This window comes from Camelus ferus, chromosome 3 (assembly GCF_009834535.1).
Source record: "Camelus ferus isolate YT-003-E chromosome 3, BCGSAC_Cfer_1.0, whole genome shotgun sequence".
NCBI classification, from domain to species: Eukaryota; Metazoa; Chordata; class Mammalia; order Artiodactyla; family Camelidae; genus Camelus; species Camelus ferus.
The window spans coordinates 84,018,355-84,040,739 of record NC_045698.1 but is presented as its reverse complement, the minus strand read 5'-3'; the positions used below and the strand labels follow the sequence as shown (position 1 = coordinate 84,040,739).

The following is a 22,385-nucleotide window of genomic DNA, read 5'->3' as shown; positions in this document are numbered from 1 at the left end:
GTACTCAAGAATGACTGGGCCTTAAAAACTGGCAGAATGGGATTTCCATTTATTATGAAGCAAAGGACTTTGAACAGGTTGTGGAGGGTGGTGAAATCAAGAGTATGGTTTTGAACATATTATTATGAGATGTCTATTAAACATCTGAGAGGAAATATCAATTAAATATTTAGATATATAAGCCTGGGGGCAAAAATTAACTATACAAGCATGTTATTTGTCAGCAGATATATATTTAAATAAAAGTCACAGGACTGGATGAGATCTTTAGAAAACAAGTATAGATAAAGAAGAGGAGAGATCCAGATGTGTGATGAATTCTGAAACACTCTAATGTTTAAAGTTCAGGAAGAGGAGGGCGTGTAGGAAGGTAGATGGAGGTAAAGAACAGTAAGCAAGAAATGAGAAGTCCTGTTAGCTGTTTGGGTAAGAGGAAGGCTGAGAAATCACCACTAGATTTATTTTTAAAAAGTCACTGATGATCTTGACAGAAGAATAAAAAGATTGGTGTGGTGAACAGTGAACACAGCCTTAAGTTTGGAGGGACCAAGAGATAACAGAAGAATTGGAGACAGGAAGCAGAAATAACTTTTCCCAGAACTTCTGTTGTAAAAGAGAGGGTGGTAGTTTAGTGTTTGCTGGAGGGAATATAAGTCCAAAGGTAATCATTTAAGAATTAAAAATTAGGACAGATAACACTATTTTTGCTTCTCATGGGAACCAACCGATAGACAGAGCAAAATTGATCATGCAAGTGAGAAGACAGGTGTAGGTGTGATGTCCTTGTATCCTTGAGTATGTGGGCAAGTAGGGATTCAGGGCACAGTGGGAGATTGGTTTTAGAAAGCAAAATAGATGCTTCAACCATTGTAGCAGAACAAAATGCTCTGTATTTGAATACAGATGCACAATATGTGATCAATTTAGTGAGGAGAAGGTGTGAGGAGAAATTTAGAAATTCATTCTAAATTTTCAGTGAAATAAGAGGATTATCAGTTGACGGGGGAAGGGAGGAGATTGGGAGATTAAAGATGAGAATGAAAAATAATTATCTAGGATAATGGCTACTAAGTCTTTTTGGCTGCAACATAGAATAAGAAATATCACCCTCCAGGATATAAATACATGAACATACACACAAGATAAGAATTTCAGGAGACAATATCCTTACTCCACTTACTTTCACTTAAATTCTATTTTAACAAAAGGTAGATAGTAACTTACTAAACAAGGACTGTGTTGGCATACTAATGGGTTGCAATCTGTAGTTCTTCAGAAGAACTGAAGAGGACATTTTCTGAAGCAATGTCATAGCAAAACAAACCAACTTAAAGACAGAATGTAAAGTGAGACTGATCAGCATAATCAAAAGCAAATCATTATGCACTCCCTCACCCCAAGATTTCTTGCTTTTTTATTTTTAATTGCAAGTCTTCCCAGAGCCCTTAAAGTGCTAACACACATTGTGACTTTCCAAGACCAGCATTGATACCTTATGTAGCTTTTCTCGAATTTATTTGATGACAAAATCCTTTAAAAACAGATCACACTTTGGGAAAGGGTAAAAGTTGTCACAGAATTTTGCATGTATGATTTTTACAGTACTATGTATTCTTCATCTTGTTTTAGTTATTTGCATATTCATCTTACTCATGTTTCCACTTTAGCCTTTAGCATAAGATCTTGAAGATAACAGACACATTGAAAATCATGGAATTTTAGTGAAGAGGCATGAACTGGAATAATATTTGGTTAACTGGATAAATTTAGTTTGCATCAATTTCAGTACCTTTTTTGCAGTCTTTTTTATACCATCTCATCCTTGGCTAGGAAAATTATCTTGATGCTGGACAAAAAGCCAGTGTTAACATGGGGCTAAATACTTTTTCTCTACAAATCACTTTATTGGGACAGTATACCAGAAGAATATAAAAAGGTAGAGGTTCATTTTAAGGGCAGGAAAGCATTAAACAGCTGACTCTGGGTCCTGGCACACCCTGGGCGGTGGAGAAGGCAGCCTGTGGATTAGTTCTGATTGTTTTCACTTCCAAGGGTATGTTTGTCAAAAAGGTACTCCGCTAGGCCAGAATCCGGGGCCCCCATCTTAACCAAGTTTTGCACGTGGTCAGCTAGTTCTTTGATAGACTTCACCTGCTCATTTAGATAGTGGGTTTCCAGGAAATCGCACAAATGGGGGTCGCCTTTGTCTGAAGCCAGAGTGTGCAATTCCAGCAACGACTGGTTCACATTCTTTTCCAAGAGCAGAGCACACTCCATGGCATTCAGCCCACTTTCCCAGTCATCCTGTTCTGGTTTCTTGATGTCCTGCAGGCAGATCCGTCCTCCCCGCTGGTTCTGCAGCCTCATCAGCTTCTCCGCGTGCACAGTCTCCTCCCTGGACTGTCGTAGGAAATACCTGGCGAAGTTGTGCAAGGCCACGTCGTCTCGGGAGAAGTAATAGGCCATGGACAAGTACACGTAGGACGCGTAGAGCTCCAGATTGATCTGGCGGTTGATGGCGGCCTCGGAGTCCGGGTGGAAGTTCTGGCGCACCCGGGAGGGGGCGCAGGCGGGCCCTATTGGGTCCCGGGAGGCGGCGGCTGCGGCCAGCGGACGGCGGGGGGCGGCGGGCGGAGCGCCCCAGAGGCGCCCCAGGACCCAGCGCGGCGGGAACGCAAATCCGTGGCGCGCACTGCGCAGAGACACCAGCGAAGTGCTGATGTGTTTGGAGAGGGACCAGAAACAGGGCAGCATGGCCCCTCCCCTGTAGAAGTGGGGAAACTGAAGCCACGCCGGCTCAGCGAGCGGTGGGCCCCGGGGTCGTCAGGTCTGAATCAGAACGCAGACTTAAGCGACCGCGACTGCGTCACACGCCCCTTCTCTTCCAGAGGCACCGAGTTCCACGGGGAGGGCGTCTCGGGTCGCGTGAGCGGGTCGCGGTTGGGAAAAGACCTACGACAGTTACAGACGTTGTCCCCATCGTCGACGCAAGATTTGTGTCTTGGGCCTTTGTAATTTACTACTTCCCGAAATTTTAAAATACTGTTTAAAAAGTAGGAAAAAAGTAGGCTGTGACTTGCAAAAGAAAAGGGCAGAGGCAAACCGTACTTGCCCTCCCTCTCTGACCTTTTTCTGTCCAAGGACCAAGGAATGGGGGAGGCAAGGGGGTGAAATAGGGTAAAACAAAAATCAGCACCAATTCACCTGAGAGAGTAAATAAAGGTGCACATCCAGAGTGGATGTTCATAAGTTGACTTCCTGATTGTTTTAACAAATTTAAGTCTGGAAATAATTGCCAGTATATTGGGCAAATTTTCAAGAGTCTGCAGTAAAACAGTGCTGTCTTTTAAAAAGATAAATTTTTAAATATAAAATTTATATTCATTTAAAAAATTAGATATTGTAGAAATGTAGGAAGAATATATAAACTAGCTCTAAATGTGTTGCATTCTTGTCTTTGCTATGTAGGTACATATTTTTAAAAGGACAATTAAAAATTAAATATAAAATAGCATTTGGTTTTGAAAGAATACACATAACTGTTGTAGTGCATTGAGAAAATAATTAACGCACAGAAGAAAATTCTAAAGCTTCCTAATTCTTCCTCTACCCAGAGAAACTATTGTTAAAATGTTGATGTTAATTCTCACAGAATAAAATAACATAATAAAAACATATCACAGATGCACAAAAGTAAATATATACCTTTTAACAGCTTTGTAGAGGTATAATTGACATAAAATAAACTGCAGATACTTAAAATGTACAACTTGATAAGCTGTGAACCCATCACCAAAACTGAGATAATGAATGTACTCATCACCTCCCCATTCCCCTTTGTATTTTATAATCCTTCTTTTCTGCCTCTCTCTGCCTTGTTTCATCCCAGGCATCCACTGATCTGCTTTTCCTCACTATATAGGTTAGTTTCATTTTCTAGAATTTCACATAAATGAAATCAGTATGTATTTCTTTTTTGCCTGGTTTCTTTTACTCAGCATAATTATTTTGAGATCCATGCTGTAGTGTGTATTAACAGTTTTCATTGCTCAGTAGTAGTCCATTGCTGAGGATATACCACCGTATTTTTATCCTTTCACCCGCTGATGAACGTTTTGGTTGTTTACATGAAGCTGTTATAACTATAAACATTCCTATACAAGTCTTTGTGTGGTTATATACTCTCATTTCTCTTGGGTAATTATTTTGTGTGAAAAGGCTGGATCATATGATATGCATATGTTTAACTTGTTAAGAAACTTCAAGTTGTTTTCCACAGTGGTTGTACCATTTTACATTCCTACCAGCAGTGTGTGAGTTCAAGTTTATTTACATCCTTGCTAACCCTTGCTGTTGTCAGTTACTTAGTTTTAACTTAAAGTTTAAATTTTAGCCATTCTGGTAGTTGTATACGGGTATTTCACTATATTTTTAATTTGCATTCCCATAATAATGATGCTGAGTATATTTTCACATACCTCTTTGCCAACCATATATCTTTGGTGAAGTGTATGTTCAAGTCATTTTCCCATTTTCATATTGGGTCAGTTCTTTTCTTACGGTTGTTTAGTTTTTATGATTAATATCTGGGTCTTTAGTATTAGTACTGCTCCTATTCAGATCTTCTTTATATTGTCTCAGCAATATTAATACCAAAGACCCCTCTGGTGGGTGGTTGAAAAGACTAAGTAAGAGAATGTATCCAGAGAACTTAGCGTAGCGCTCGACATAGGATAATCACTCAAAATAGTCTTTATATTTTTTACTGGATAATTTCTATTTTATTTCAAAATCCATATTTTATGTTATTGAGCAAGCAATGGTTATTATTATTTAGCAAGACTTACACATTTTATAAAGAATGCTGACAAGTATTACATTGTTGCTATTATGTACAGGTAGTAAGGTAGAAATTCTTTTATTATATGGACATATTAAAGTTGTAGTTTTGTAGTAAGCTCCCTGGTCAAAAGTTATCATATATAAAGATGGATGCCTGAGATCTAGTTGCACTTAAACTCTGCTAGTAGAATGTGATTGATATTCACCCAGAAATTTCTCACTAATTTTTGCCCCTCTATACCCATTTCTGCTTTTATTTTCCCTAAACTTTTTCTACTCCTAAAATGTTGTTCCCTAAAGAGAGGTTATGAAAATGATTCTTTAGAGTGGTATTAAATGCCAATTGCTGCTACTAGTGTTTTAGGAGAAATGATACTCTTTATATAAATGCTTATCCCCAAAGTAATAAAAAAGCATAGATGTAAAACAAATGCAATACATGAGATATAATGCAAAACAATGCCATCAAATACAATACACATTTAAATATTCCATGTTAACTTGTCAAAAGTGTTTCTTTTCTCATTACAAAGTTTGTCATATATTTTGCTGGACTTTGAAAACGCAAGGATCTGGTAGGTGTTACTTTAATCTTATGGGCACTTTGATTTCTAGTACGCACAGTAAAATTAATGTGCTACCAAAAATACAAAAGTAGACCATTGCCCACCACTTTTCAAGATGGTTTCTTCTCTTCCTTGAACATCCCCTGAAGTTTTCATGCTTCTCTGGGATTCCCTCTGCTTCCTCATCTTCCTTTTCTCCATTCTTTTACTTCATCATGGAATTAATCTCATTTTTAAGGTCCCATCAAATATATTACCATTTCTGCAAGTTCTTACATAACCTTATTCCGATGAACTCAAGTGCAGTACATGCTGCCTCTAAAATTGGAAGAGGTCTGGCAAACTGTTTTATTCATTTTATTAATTTATTTTATTCATCTGTGGTCAGAGATGCAAGGTGCACTCTTACTTTACCTTGGAGGAGGTATTTGGCATGCCTCAAACTGTTGGATTCCTAAAACTGTAGACACTGGGTATCTTCCACCCTCTTACCTGAGTATCCAGAGTGTTTCTTTGCTCATCAGATAGAGATAATCTTAGTGCCATCATTCTAACATGTTGCTCCCTGAACTGTTCAGATGAACCAGCTGTCTTTGGAGTTATTGTAACAGAGAGCAGGCAAGTCAGCATCACTCTGGAGCAAGATTAGGAATATAACTGCTGCCTGTTCTAGGTGAATGTGAACTGCCTCAGATACTTCTTTCTGGTGGATATTGAAAATAATACATACACTCAGCTCAAAAGTCACATACCATGAACTAGAAGCTGAGTCGGTCTGTTTTAGTAAAGATTCTATACCTAGGACAACAACTTCAGTTGGTGCTACTGCTTGGATAAGTACACTGTGCTCCATTAGGATTCTTCTGTTTTTGCAGAGACTAGATTGGTGAACTAAATGACAATATAGTAGGGACCATTACCCTTGCTTCATTTAAGTCTATGGGGCTGGCACTGGTCCCTGCCATTCCACCAAGGATGTAGTACTCATTGGTTTTAAGAACTTTGATGGATGGGAAATTTCAGGGGTTTCTTCTCAGCCTTTCTGTCAGCTCTTATTCCATGTGTCAAGGAATTGATGTGAGGATCCTGGGACCTGCTAAGTAGGTTCATTCCAATTATACATTTAGGAACTGAGATGATAACAACTGGATAGATTCATGGTTACATTCAACCCAAAGCAAGATAATCCTGGGCCAGGACTTCTTTTGCACATGACTTCCATATTCCCTTATTGTAAATAGTGAGGCCATGGTGGTGCTTTGGGTCTCTGGATATTAGTATGAGTTGGATTCTGTATCCAATAGTCCTAAAGGGTCTTACTTTTTTTCCTCCATTGTATGATTACCCAAGAAAATGTCCATAGGACACTTTGGGAAAGAGAGAGGAAATTCACGCTTGCCATGGATTTGGTGATTTCTTTGAGAAGACACAATTCTTCCTTCAATTGATGGGTTAAAGTGTGAGAACTGGCTCTTGTCCATCAAGGTAGCAGACATCATCCCTTCTGGACTTATTTTTATTATATCATCTGTATCAAATTGGCTGCTTATTTATCTTGCCCTTAATAACACCATGGTCAATAGACATTACTATAGGTCCCTGAAGGTCAGTGCCCCCAGGTCACATTTTGATCTTGGTGCCAAAATAATAAGTAAGTTCACCTTGTTTCTGGTGGTTAAGTGCTGTTTTCTGGGCTTGCTGTTCTGGAATAATTTCATATCCATTGATACTAGGGAACCCAGTCCTTTATCTATAACAGTACCTTTTCTACACTACTGAGCTTCTGAATAATGTTGATGACTGCCTCACTATCTTTTTTGTCTTGTGTAAATACTGAATATTTTCAACTAGTAAATTCTTTGGTCTAGTATCGTAGATTCAACCTAGCATGCTTTCTGAGCCTCTTCTCTTCTAGAATTCTTCATTGTCAGTTCTCAATTCTGCATAGGTGGTTCTGCTATTTCCATCACATTTAACATCAATTACCAGTATTTTAAAATTCTGAAGAGCCATTCCAGTAGTTTATTAATGTTGGTTCTAAGGGATCTTGTCAAGAAATTAAATCCTGACTGCCTCCATCAATAAGACTCTTCTTTTCTTGATCTTATACTCCAACCTCCATTCTCCTGCTGTTCAACATCCTCAGTATCCATGCTTCTAAGCATGCTCTCCCTGTTTATGCCAGTATATAATAACCAAGTTTTGTCACTCCTTCTACATATAACCTGATATACTTCTCTTTTCCTTAGCAAGTCCGTCATCTTCCTAGTTGGCCCATGCTGAGATTTGAGCTTAATCACTGATACAGGGGTATAAGAGTTGAATAGTATCCCCCTAAAATTCATGCCCACTCAGAATCTGTGAATCTAACCTTATTGGGAAACAGGGTTTTTGCAGGTATTATTAAGTTAAAATCAGACTCAAAGAAAATAGAGTAGAAAATCAGTCTCCCTTGCTTCTCTGTGGCAATTTCTTTCTGGTTCCAGCACACTTGCACTCTCCCTGTACCTTCAGTATTGCTTCAGTCATTATGAACTTCTTTTTAGACACTGGAAGGTACCCTTTGCTCCTCTCCACAGGCTTCTGCTTGCTGTGCCCACTACCTGGAGCACTGTTCCACCCAGAAGTAATCCCAGAGGGTTTGTGGGCAGGGGGTTAACAAAATCTTTTTCACGTCTGCATGAGGCTTTAACTACTGGTTAGTCTAGTTCTGTTCACATGCAGAGTATATGTCTAGGCAATCTTGCTTGTGGAAAAATTACCCCTGATTTGCAAATTAACTTTGAGCTTCCCTGAGCATAGTAACTTTTGTTCCTGGGAATGCCTTTAGTGGATTTACTACAAGAGATATTGGTTCTTGTGGGACACGAGGCTTTTTAGCCAGGGCATCATCCATACTTACTTTATGGGGATCTTGATAGGAAGCTTGGTTTATTCTGCCAGTAAGCTGTGGTTCTTATCCTATGTCGTTCAGAGTGGCATGACACTTAGTCTTGTAAGTATGAATGTTTGGTTGAACCCAGGAAGGCCCTTTGGTGGTTGCTACAGAGAATAAACAAATTAACATGAATTTATCCTCTGACAAGCCCCCTGCAGCTATTGCTTTCCCATAGGTATGCGACTGGGTCTACCACTCCTCCTTTTGCATCTTAGTCTGCTGGCTAATTTCCACTCTTTTGATCATATCTTAAATGGTTCTTAGAAGCCTTCAGGGAGTCCCACAACCCCTCTACTTATCCTCTTATGAGACTGAATTATAATTATTTATTTAGTTTTTTACCCCAGTAAATTGAAAAATTCTTGTTGTTAGGGAAATGTCTATCTTTTCTTTTATGTATCTAGCATTTAGGATGCACTCAATAATACTGCTGAGGAAGTGAATTAGGGACTAAAATTTCCTCAAGTCCCCAGATTTTACTGGTTCCAGATAATGCTTAAGGAACAAAGTTGAAGGGAGTTATAGTTTGCTTAATGGTTTAGTTGTAGTTCATCTCGTGGGTTTTGTTGTTGTTGTTGTTCTTGTTAAGCACCACTACTAGTCAAGGCTGGAGAATAGATACTAATTTTGAGCCTTATATTCTTAAAGGTTGAATAGAGAGTCATCGTCAATTCAATTTGACTTGTTTTGATTCAACTCCGAATATACATATTGAACACCTGATGCTTGAAAAGTAAGAAACACACGATAGTGTAAAAGAGTAAAAGAGATTTGGATTTTTAGGGCATCTGTGGATTCAGGATGAAGTGGCCACATTTAATCATAGAAGGTCGGCTGTATTAGCATCTCAAACCAGGTGCAGGACAATTAGCCTTGTAGAGGTCAGATTTGAATGATCTTAAAAGAAGTTGGGGGATGAGAACTCTATGCAGAAAAGGCATCATGGGAAGCTCCCAAAGATGAGAGGATAGAGTTACATTTGGAGTAGAAAGAATGTAGGCAAAACTTCTGTGGTGTTTGAATGCAATATGGATAGTATGTATGTTGCAACTTAGGAGAGAATTGATTTAAATTGGATCAAGATTTTGAATCTTCTTTTTATCTCTAGATAATTTAGTGGCTGACAATGTCCTTTCTTACTGTAATATGTTGCAGTTTGAAATATTATGAATAATAAAGTGCATAAAACATACATGTGGTCTTTATATATGCTTCGAGTAACTAATTTAAGTGCTGGAACCCTGGGACACCATTTCCACCAAAGATGTGGTTTGCCATTATTACTCAAGTTACGTAACACAACATTCTTTCAGTTTATGGGTTAGACCTAGATAAACCAACAATGATTGATGATTGATGAGAGTAAGTCTCCTGCTTGTTGTGTTGTAACTCTATCAGTATTAGCTCAGGAATAAACAAGTTTGATAGTATTACTTTCTTTGTGAAAGGAGCTAGACATTGCATATTTTATGTCATAAAAACTTTTTGATAATGATTAATTATTTAATTCTGCTATTCTGAATGATTTTATGGTTTAGAACAGGATATAGTGATATAGCATTTAAACATAAGCTCTAAACATTTTCCAATGATTATAATGAAGAAAGGTGATAGTCACTGATTACCTGTATGTGGTAAGCCCTAAACAAAGTATTCTAAGTGCATTCTCTCACTGAATCTTCACAAAAACATTGTGCAGTAGGAATCAGTATATCCATTTTTGCTGTTTACAATTTACAGAGAATATATGCATATTTATGTCCAGTTTTATACAATTCAAAGGGATTTAGGTAAAAATGTTTCTAATTTTATTTTCAACAAAAGTAGGAGGAATATTTTAAAAGTTGAATAATAAAGCAATGCTATCTTTATTGACATAAATTATAGGAGAGAATTTTAGAGCCAGAAAGGACCAAAGAGTGTGTATTTCATACCTTATTTTGTGAATGAAGAAGCTGTGTGCTAGAGAGTGCTGGCACAGAGTGACAAATTTTGAGAGCAACAGACCTGCCTTAGGACAATATTCTTTCAAGTATATTATACTCACCTAATATATGATGTATTTTCCCAGTAATGATTAGTGTATTAGAATGCAGCAAAACCATGAGATGCTAGTGCTCACTTAGGGACAGTGGAGTGATGATTTACATTTTTATCAAACAGAATAAGACAACACTTTTTGATAAAGAGTTGCCTATCACCAGAACCTCCTTAACTGAAGCTTTAGATGACTGTGTAGAATCTATTGCTATAGGAAAAAATGAAATAGCCACTCAATTGTATTTGCTCAGAGTGTTTACAAAGATCAGGATAGTCAGCCACTCATTTAACTAGAGTCTGCTAACACCATTTAGTAACCACCATATTTTAGACTGTTATAGGAATCCTGTGGAATCTACAAATAAATCCTGTTCTTAAGAATCTCATAAAAAACCTTTTGTTTAACAATCCTACTTTGAGAAATTTATTATATGAAAAATATGGTATATAGTGAGTACATAAAGATGTATGTTAACTTAATTGCAGTGTTGTACATAAGAGTAAAATACTGAAAGTAAGCTGTCTTTCAGTGGAGCACTGGTAAGTTATAGGAGACATACAATGAAACATCATACTGCCCTTTAATAGAATGAAGTCATTCTCTTTGTGTTAATGTGGAGAGGTAGTCGTAAGATATTTTTAATGAAAAAAATCAGTATGTTTGTGTGTATACACAATCCCATATTTGGAGGGGAAAAGTGTATATGCAAGTGTAAAATTTTAGTAGAGATAATATTAAGATAGAAGAGGTGTGAGAAAGATTAAGAACAAGTGTGCTTGCTAGAAAGGGGAATGGCAATATGTGATAATCTAGAATTTAGATTCTAGATGATTGCCTTAGAATCTAGGGCTGTTATATGGTTATAGGTATTGCAGTGGTTTTGATATTAAGTCATATTTTTAAAATGTTCACATTTTATCAGCATACACTACCAGTGATATTTTCTATTGATCATCATAATTTGTTAACCTAAATATGACTTACAGTTAAGAGAATATAGGTCTTACTAACATCTTTTTTCTTGGTTAAAAATAATAACAAATTTCAGTTCAATAACTTTTACAATAACTTTTTGTTGCCTTTGAGCATGAATAAATTTCTGTCCAAAAATCTCCAATGTATTTTAATAAATCAGAGTTTTGTGGTTCATTTAATTATAAGCCTAAAGCTAAGTTGTGTATTTATCTTCATGATATAGAAAAATGGTGCTATCAAACTTCTCACTCACCGAATTGATGACATGCACTCATGCATGCCCACTGGAAAAACAGTAACTAAAATAAATGAAATATGGAGATATTTTAGGATAGTGAACGCAGGACACTTTTTAGACTGCCCCTCTTCACCCAATAATTGTTTCTGTAACTGTAGATATTAATCATTTTTACCCAACTGATTTAAAAAAAAAACCTCGTTTTATTTTTCCTTCTGCATAAAGTAGGATTTTATTGCTTTGCATTTAGTAAGGAGTCATCAGGTACATGGCATTCACAGATTAGGTCCCTGTGTGTAGTTCATTTGTAATCCAATCTAGAAAATAGATGGCTTGAACAAGCATGCTGTAAAGGTACTCTTCCTTCCTTCGTTCCTTCCTCCCTCCCTCCTTCCCTCTGTCTCTCTCTTTCTTTCCCTCCTTCCCTTCTCCCTCCCTTCTTTCCTTCCTTCCTTCTTTCCTTCTTCCCTCCCTCCCTCCCTCTAGCAGATAAAAGTTCCCTGGGACAAAATCAATCACAAAGCTTGCTTTCTGAAATATCACTGCTGTGGAATTCATAGTTATTACATTTTTTTTGGCTTTGGGATTCTCCTGATGAGCCTTCCTGAACTCTGGGCTGGCCTTGAAATCCCCTAGACTTTAATCTTCTCAAGTTAACTGTTTGTATTGGAGGGGTGGCAATATGTTGGAATGTTTGCTGGTGGCCTATGTTGCTCCCCAATATAATCTGAATCTCCCACCTGGAAGAGGACTGCCATGTGTAATTGCACAGTTTGTGTTCTTTGAACAAGTGGGTGTAACTGAGGAGTCTATAGGTGGCCAAAATCCTGCCTATGCTTCCTGCTTAGTCTGTGTCCATTGAAGTAAGGAATGCTCACTGTACAACAGCATTGTTCATGTGCCAATCTAGGTCTTGCAGGGTTGATATTTTTTAACTTGTACAAAGGCGCTGTATGGCTTAGCAGGAGTCTTGACTTGGAAGAATTTTAATTTGATTCACCTTCCAATGATATTGAAATTGGGATAGTGATCATGTACTTCAGCCTTAGGTCCAAAGGTCCAAATTTTAAAAGTTTAAATTCAGTTCTCAGCTATGAGTTGTCTTCTTTGTTCTCTGAGTTTCCAGTGTCTTGGGTATTGACTAGCACATTCAACAAGTAGTTGATAAGTGAATCGGTAAATGAATAAATAATGGATTGCTTCACTCAGATGGCTCCAAATACTACATGTATAGATAGAAATTTAGGTGATGAGGAATGGCACCCTTATAGAATAGTAGCCTGGGTTTCTGTGAGTGATTGGTAAATATTTTGCTTTATTTTCTGATGTGTACAGGAAAGGTTATAAGCACTTCCTCTAGAAGTGCCACTGGTTGCTCCAATTATGCAAAGACAAGAGTCCATATATACTTGATCTATATACTAAGACACAAGTCCAGAGGTACCTGAAAATCTGTGATGGGGAAAGTGGAATGCCACAGGCCTTCTAGAGCTGAATGAATCCTAGAGGAACCACAGAGTTTCCTGTGGGACCCTAAAGATTTGACATCACCTTGAGTCAGCCCTTTAAGATCCCAGCATATTGGTTAGTGTTAATGGACTGAATTATTTTCCCTGCAAGTCCATATGTTGAAGTCCTAACACACAATGTGACTGTATTTGGACATATGTTCTTTCAGCAGATAATTAGGTTAAATGAGGTCATAAGGAGGGGGCCCTAATCTGATAGGGTTGATGTTTTGTAAGAAGAGGAAGAGACACCAGGAGTGTGCTGCGCAGAGGAAAAGCCGTGTTAGGACACAGGGAGAAGATGGCCAACTATGAGCCAAAGAGAGAACTCTCACCAGAAACGAACCCTGCTGGCACCTTGGTCTTGGACTTTTAGCCTCCAGAGCTACAAGAAAATAAATTTGTGTTGTTTAGGCCACCCAGTCTGTTGTTATGGCAGCCCTAGCAAGCCAATGCAGCTAGTAATCCTTTGTTACCAGTAGGATTTAACTTACTGTCACAAAAATTCTGTGGAGAATGCTAAGGAACAGACAATACAGATGGTCCCCGACGTAGAATATTTCAGCTTATGACATTTCAACTTTACCATGATGTGAACTCTATAAACATTGAATAAAAACTACACTTTGAATTTTGAATTTTGATCTTTTCCTGGGCTAGCAATATACTGCATGACACCCTCTCGCGACGGTGGTCAGTGGCAGTGAGGCGCAGCTCCCAGTCAGCCTTGCAATCACAAGAGTAAACTATAGAGACGCAATCATTCTGTAACCCATAAAGCCATTCTGTTTTTCACTTTCATCACAAGAGTCAAAGAATTGCATGAGAAACTCATTATAAACTAGGCTTTGTGTTAGATGATTTTGCCCAACTGTAGCCCAATATAATTGTTCTGAGCACATTTAAGTAGGCTAAGCTAAGCTACAATGTTCAGTAGATTAGGTGTATTAAATGCATTTTCAACTTACAATATTTTCAACATACAATCAGTTGATGGGACTTAACTCTGTGATATGTCAAGGAACATTTGTAATTTAAGCAGGGACTCATCAAGACCATGTAGGGCCATCATAGTAATATGAAAACAGAGAACATTGAAAGATTTTTTGGTTCAGGCATTTTTCAAAGTTTAGTTATGGTAAGAAATGGAGGAAAGTTAATAAAGGAGGGGAAAACTACTAAAAATATCATTCTTTCCCAGTTAAAATCAGGTAAGTAGTATATTACATCAAGGAGGAGTAATGGCTGAATTGTACTATTAGGGTAAGATACACAAAGGGCAGAGTAGAGACAAAATAGAGATTAGACAGTCCAACAAAATGTTCACTGTGACACTCTTATCTTTGGGTAATACATGTTCCCATATGTGAAAGCTGTTATTTTGGCAGAAGCTGATTAAGTAACTACTAAATCACGTAAGATACTCTTTCTCAAAACACTGACCTTCTCATTGCTAGGGTAAGCTAATAATTATGTGTTTATAAAGGTCTTGAATAAGACTTTGTTTTCACATTGAGGAATCATCCCCAGAGAAAAGGGCAGCCATATTGTTCTAAATTTAAAGCTGACAAATCAAATAATGGTTAAAAGAGCTATTTTCTAGTAGAAATTAAAAGTAAAGATTTATGTTATTTTATTGGTAATCAGATTTGGTGGGGGTGCCTATGGAGTGAACTTGAATTTTTAAGTGACACTTCTTAGCATTCATTATTTCCTTTTAAAATTGTTTAACTTGTAAATCTTAGCAGTTTGATACACATAAATTCATGCATGGACCCTTTATGCTTTGGTAAAAGTATATTTCAGAATCATTTCAGATGACAAGCTGTTTCATTATTCTACACAGTATGCGCAAGCCTTAATATATAATGTGTGTGTGTATACATATTTGTGAACAATTCTTATGTGAACTTGTATTACCATTTATGAATAACCTCTAAATTGGGAACAATATCTTTTACTTATATAATGAAAGCAGTTAGGAAAATAAAGTTATCTATATGTATTTAAAATTATCTAATTCTTAGCATTCTCATTATGTGCCTTATGTGATTGCTAGAAAAATTTTAAAATGGCATTCTTGAAAGTGATGAATCATTTCAATACAGGGTATTCTGAAAGCCTTGAGGAGACTATTGTGCATTGACGTGTGATTTTTGCAGATACGCATTATCATTAGAATTTATCTTTTTTCGCATCCAAAAGTTTCAGTTTAGGGCTAACCACAGACAAGAGCCAAGTCAGAGAGACAGATGTTCTGAAAGGATTTAGTCCTCCAAGCATGACATCCTCTGAAATACCAGTGGGTCACAGGATTGACCTGACCTGTCTTACTTAAAAAAAAAGAAAAAAAAAGTAGTAGGCATCCAATATGATTCTGATGATCTGATACCATGACTTCTGTCTTAAGAGAGTGAAAAATGTAACAACCTGATACATAGAATGTATTTAAAAAAAGAAAATCCTTTAGAAAACTGTGAAGGGCCAGAAGTGGTGACTCATTATTGAAATTGAAAATGAATCCTTGATGATACTTGTATATAAAGAATAATGTAAGTAATTTGGAGCAAGACTTGAATAACATTTTTTACTTTGAGAAATAATGCATTGAATGACTATGCAGTTAGCAGGTATGGATGTTACACATATTTTTGGTTAATACTCTTGGTTTTCCATTTTTTATTAAAAAATCAAATGTAATGATATATCTGGAATGAATCAAGTTTTTCAAGGCTTTTACATTTTTTTATCTGTTTTTATCTACAATTTAACCCCTTTGTACTGAATCTGAAAAATATTGCAGCTAAACTGAAACAGAAGTTATGCTTCATCAGATTTGATTTATGCTTTAAACTTGAGTTTACTAATACTTTACCTGAAGATTTTATAATATCATTTCCAAACAATAAAAAGACACTTAATAATTATTTGATAATTAGAAATTACATGTGAAGGGGATTGTAAATAGTGCAAAAAGTTCAAATTGGTTTCTTACAATGTTAAAAATGGCCCACCTTCGAAGATATATCTTACTCTATATGAAATATGTTGTATTTAAATGTACTTATTGGAGCCTTGCTCCAGGAGGTGCGAATAACTGAATTAGTCATTGATGAATGATATTTGAATCAATGATCACAATGAGAAATGGCTGCTGATTAAACAGAATTGAGACTTAGAGGATATATTTCCAAGAGAGTTTCAACACCATACGTACAAGGCAGCCTTTACCTTCACCTTGGGTGATCCCTACCTCCTGGTATCCACACACTTGTGTAATTCCCTTCCCTTAAGTGTGAGCAGGACTTATTGACTTGCTAATGAATACAATATGGTGAACAATATAGAATATCACTTCCAAGGTTGGGTGAGAAAAGACTAAGGCTTTTATTGTGGATGTTCTCTCTTGCTCTTTCTTGGATCATTTAATCAATGTGGAAATAAATTGCTATGTTGTGAGGCAGACCTGTGGGGAGGGACAAGTGAGTGAGCTTGGATGCAGGTGTTCTGGGACCTGCCAACAGCCACCTGATGCACCTTGGAAGGGCATCTTCTCCCAATCCAGTCTTGTGATAATAGCTTGTTTGCAATTTCATAAAAGACTTTGAGCCAGAGGCACCAAGCTATGCTGCACCTGGAGTCCTGATCTGCAGAAACTGGAAGATAATAAATGTTTGTTGTTTTCAGCTACTAATTTTGTTATATAGCAATAGATAACCAGTACACCATGTTTATTAATCCATTAACTAATATTAGCTTATTAAGCCATCTGTCACTTTCTTATTTTAATTGATATAATTTTCAAATGCTTTCTTACTAAAGACAACTTGAATTGGATAATGCAGATACTCTGTGTAGCATTTTAATTGATTTACATTACACATTATTGGTATTTTTAGGGAGAAATTATGTTTAAAAAGGAATAGGAAAGTTTTATATATGTTAGAGTATATTTGATTCCTAAAATTCAGGCATGCTTGCACCCAGGAAAGGTGGAAAATTTTGAGATAAAAATTATAAAATGATGAGATTAAATCCATTTGCTTTAAGAGACTATCTTTTGGTCTATCAGATGACCTTTGGATATCTCTTTATCTAAAATTAATTTTGTGTGGCTATTTATAGCATAGAGTTGAATATGTTATTTATATCCTGAACATGATTTTTTTCTGGCTCTCCCTCATAACTTGCTTCAATGGATCTATCCCTATTGTTTCTAAGGACAAATAAGTAAATAAAATAGAAATATATTTCCAAGTACATTCTACTAACGGCTTAGGTTACAGATAGATGAGTTTCTTACATGGGAACATACCATCTTAACAAATTGCAGAGTACATAAAATATTCATAGTATTTCTGAATGTGTATCAGTACAATGAATAATGACAAATTGATTATGATAGTTTCCACAAATTATTCAAAGTACTTTTTTCGGAGTAAAATTCCCATTTCTGATGCAGTTCCTAAATAACACAATGATTGCTATCTTTATGAAAAATACACTTGAATCTTAAACTTCTATTAATAAAACAGAGAAGAGTAGCATAGATACAGAATGAGAAGGATACAGTGACATAAGCATATGCCTGCCACCTCTCAACTTCCAGAGAAAAATCCAAGCCTTAGATCATAATGCTAGTCTAGCTGGATCCAATAGCCACCCCACCCCTAACAGACCATTACTCTGTTTTTACAGCGGCTGCCGGTACTCTCTGCTTAGGTCTCCATTTCTAAAAGTGGAGCAAATGCTTAATTTCCTTGAAATGGGAGTCAACACATAAATCAAGGAATTGAGATAAAACCTTTGGCTATGGAGAATGCAGGCCATTTTGGAATAAAGAGTAGACAAAGCAAATGTACTTGGCTTTCTGGTTAAAGTCCATCCTGAATTACCAATTATGTAGATTGCTCTGGTAGCCAGTATTCTAGCCGCTGTCCATGGCTGTCTGAAAACTGGCTCAGTTGCTGCTTCTGCTTGGTAACTGTCAAAAAATGACCTTAGCTACAAAGTAGCAAAGCTAAGAACTCTGTCACTTGCTTTCCTTTCCTTCCTTTGTTTGTAGTGTGTGTATATTGGGCAAAATTTCATACCCGCAGTCCAGTGTAATCATAGGCTTTTAGTTTGCAACAAAGCACCAAAATGTCAGGCTTAATGAGAAAGGAAAGCATCATGCAGAGTGAGCACTTTCACTATTCTGGAAATACATCTTCCTAACCAGGATAATCGGGTTTTGCTGTGACACCTGTTGCACTGCAGGATCATGGAAGAATCTGAAATGAATTCTTATTCTTCTTCCCTCCTAGTGCACCGAATGAGCTATGGAAAGGTCAGAGGAATCTGTCTCGAAGAAACAGCTAAGTAAGTGATTAAATTTCTTGATATAATGTGAAACAAAATGTAATAATCATAATACTCTATACTGAATCATTGCTTTCTTCCAGAGTTGTTAGTGGCCTCTTGCTCTATCATCTTCCTGATATGACAGAGAACAGGGAGGTGCTGAAAGCCATGGATATGGAGGAGGTGCTGTGGTAGAACTTCGGCACTTGCTGCTTCAACACTATTGTCTAACCTGTCATAAATTGTCATTTTACTAAGACACAAACTTGAATTGTGTGCTTGGTGTGTTAGAGTGAGGTGGGCAATGAGTTGCTGAGCTTTCTTGGTAGCCTTGCCTAGTTTTAATATCTGCAGTTCAGGAAACTTTCGTTGGTCCTTGCTAGAATTCACTATTTCTTTGAAGTGTTCTAGTATTTAATAATTTGGGGAAGCACAAAGTTATTCTGATTAATTTCATAGGAATATCAGAGACCTACTGGCAAGTAGAGTTAATGCTGCCAGAGAACCACTGAGATCAATAGAACTATTTTCCAGGATTGGGTATATGATTTATGTAAAATTGTAGGGAGATATTAGGCCTTATGATTGGTTTGGTACATTCTTTCCAATTAGAGAACTCAGCAAAAACTGGACAAAGACAAGGCTGTTTTCTTGACTGAGGAACTATAAAGAGTGAGCTTTCATGACTCTCTGGATACCCTATTATTTCTATTATTTGAGTGTTGCTATTCCAGAGGGAAGAAAGTGGCCAGAGAGTTGTTAGTGGTCACAGCTTTAAGTTTATAGAAAATGTAAGATTTTATGGTCATGTTTTGTACTTCAGGGTCTACTTAGACAAGCACATTTTCAGGCACTGACATGGTCCTTAAAAGTCATGGTCAATTTTTTTTTTTTTTTGGTTTTCTGCAGATATTCAGTGGAAACAATTTTCCTCTCAAAAAATTTCAAAACACATTCTTCAAGCTAACTTTTGGTGGTTTCTTGGGAAGTAATAATAGTGGCAATTTGCAGAAACTACACCATAACTGTTTAAGAGGTAATGTTTTCAGCAGATGCTTTGTAAATCAAAGATAAGCAAAAGGCCATTTTGGGAATCTTGTCATTGCACTCTTTGGTGGTGATCCAAGAAAATATTGACATCCTTGATAGAAACCTACAGTCTATACTTTACTTTTTATTTTAGATACGTAGAAGCCACATACTGTAATGAGCTAACAATAAAAAGAAAAAGAAGATAAGTTAAATTATGCTTAGCAGTGACAACAAGATTTTGAAGAATATGTGTGATAAAGGCAGATCACAAGTGGAGAAAATAGGACTCTATATCTTGGCCAACAGTTGTTAATGGTAAAATCACTATCTTGCTCCTAAAAGGGCAGACTATTAAAAAAAATCTTTGTAATATACTGTCAAGTCCTCAAGTTTGTTGGCTAGGAACTTTACTTTATGTGAATATTGATGGTGCAATATTGTCTTACATATTTTTTCTCCACCAAATCTTGGTTACTATTTTTCCCCAGGAAAAGAAAAATGTCTATGTTAAAATGGGAAAATTAAGACAACCATAATGGCTCTTGCTCTATAGCAAGGCATGCTGAACAGAATTGTAATAACAGTTAATGGTCATAGGTGATGGATCTTAAATTATTTCCTAACTCAGCCCTTCTTTGAAAGTTCGAAAGGAGCTCTATAGGATATGTCACCTTCCTGGAAAGCACAGGATGTATCAGTTTACTTATCTCAGTGGAATCCACACTCATAATTCGAGCCTAGTACTGGAAGGTGCATGCTTCCTGGAGCTCATGGGCCACTGAAAGCAAAGGACAAGTTTTCTGTTATTTCCCGTTAATGGTCCTTTGGGAGGTATATCATCTCTGTCCCTGTGGCTCTTCTTTCTTTGTGACAGTTCAGTTATGGGAAGTATGCACAGCATTGGCCAAGAGCAGAAACATAAATCAAATTGACATATGTCCAATTCAGAATCATAAATAAATCTGACAAAAGTTGAATTTTAAAATGTAAGAGCCATCCAAGATTGACTGTGATCCTTTGAAGATGTTTAAATAGAAAGAATTGGACATGATAAATCATTTTGGGAAGATTTTAGGAAGGGTTGAGATATATACCAAAAATTCACTTCGGCCTCTAGGAAACATAGCCATCATTGAAACTACTCCTCTAGAGCATTTTTTTTCTTTTTAAAATTGATCGTGGCAGCAATTACAGTGACTTACTCTTCCATTTGACCTCAGGTATATATTTAGTATATTAGATGTCGTCAATGAAAAATTCAATTGTTCACCTTATTTTTAAAATTTCTGTTCATTTTATAATGTATCATTAATTTACATATGTCCTCTTATTTTTTCCTGTCACCTTCACATATAATAATTATCCAGGCAGAGAAAATAACCTTTGAAATTTAAGGTTTTAATAATTCAAATCTTCCTTTACCCCCCTGAATAAATCACTCAGTGCCAACAGAATCCTCCCAATGACTAAAGCCGTGTTCTTGTATTAGGGGATATAATTTTAAGCTGCTAGTAAAATACAGTTCTGAGAACTTTGTCCTCCTATGAATGATTACATGTTGTGTTAGTATTGATTTTTTTTTAGCTCTTTATGTCATTTCCTAGAAGCCCATGATGTATCTGGATTTAGTAGAATTTTGTTCCTCTCGTATATGCTTATTATTTGGAGGATTACTGGTGCATGACTGCACTTAGAATTTAAGTCTCACTCTTTATTACTAAACTTGAGAAATCTAGGTTTTTTCCTTATATGCTATATACCTTCATGTACATATTGAGCACAGTAGCGATATTATCTGGAAGTTTTTTGTTACTTTTATTTCTCCAGAATTATAGATTTGAAGATGGAGAAAGAGGGAGTTCTTGCAGGAAATACACACACACACACACACACACACACACACACACACACACATACACATAAACATTTCAGGAAGGTGGAGGTCTTCTCATGCTGGCTGCTGAGTCTTCACTTGTAAATCCATTTTCCAGGGGCTGCTTATATCCTGTCTGGATGAAGATGATGTCAATCCCCATTGGTTCTTCTTCCTCTCCTTCTTCTTTTCCTTCTTCCTCCTACCCTTCCCCACTCCTTCCATCCCCTCTCCCCCTTCCCCTTCTCCCCTTACTCCTTTCTTCCTCCATCTCCTCCTCCTCTCCTTTCTTTTCAAGGTGAAAGTCATGTTAGTGAAGAAGTATGTCATGGTAGAAAGAAGGTGCAAATGTTAGCTGACATATCCAAAATGGCTATGAAATTTTGGACAAGTGTTTAATTCCTCTCAGGTCCAGTTTTCTTATATGAGATGGTAGTTTCTTGAAATGCTGAGTGCTACAACTGTGAATCTGTGAATTTATTTTGAGAGCCGGAAAACACCAGCTATCACCATGTATCTCCCCTAGTTTCCATGCTATTCTCCAGAATTGTCTTCTATCCTCATCTCCATTTCCTTACCTCAGCTCAATGAGCTGCTCAGACATTGTAGCAGATGGCATTTGTGCCCCACTCCCATTCCCTCAGCGCATCCTGAAATTCACCAGCAGGAAGGATGTCAACGGCTTCCTGGGTCTCTGCTTGAGGCATTCTCTGGTCCTGGGAGTATGCTGTACCCACAGATGGGCCAGAGCAGCAGTACTGGGGAGTTAGCTGCCCCGGGGGCAATCCCCAACCAATGAAGAATGGGAATTGGTGAAAATACCACAGCTTCCTTACCCGACAAGAGACAATTCTGAGAAAGTGTTCTTTTCCATCTCTCAAAGGGTGCCCAGTAGGAATAAGTTCCAGTTACCCATAGAGCAACATCACCTTTATTATCTATCTTCCTTTCCCTTTCTGACCCCACAAGCTTCCTGCAATAACTTCCAAAATGAACTCCTTGAACCCAAATCTTTATCTCAGGCTTTGT

At 37.1% G+C, this 22,385-nt stretch overlaps 1 protein-coding gene across 1 annotated transcript; it reads right to left on the bottom strand.

Annotated features, from left to right (window-relative positions):
• Positions 1–1,876: 1,876 nt before the first annotated feature.
• On the bottom strand, positions 1,877–3,203 carry FTMT (ferritin mitochondrial). The gene has a single exon (XM_032476575.1). The coding sequence runs from the start codon at positions 2,752–2,754 to the stop codon at positions 2,026–2,028; it is 729 nt and encodes a 242-aa protein (XP_032332466.1). The 5' UTR covers positions 2,755–3,203; the 3' UTR covers positions 1,877–2,025.
• Positions 3,204–22,385: the final 19,182 nt, after the last annotated feature.

What these genes read in the sequence shown, in the direction of transcription:
- FTMT (XM_032476575.1), bottom strand. Translation starts at nt 2,754, where the DNA reads ATGCTGCCCTGTTTCTGGTCCCTCTCCAAACACATCAGCACTTCGCTG.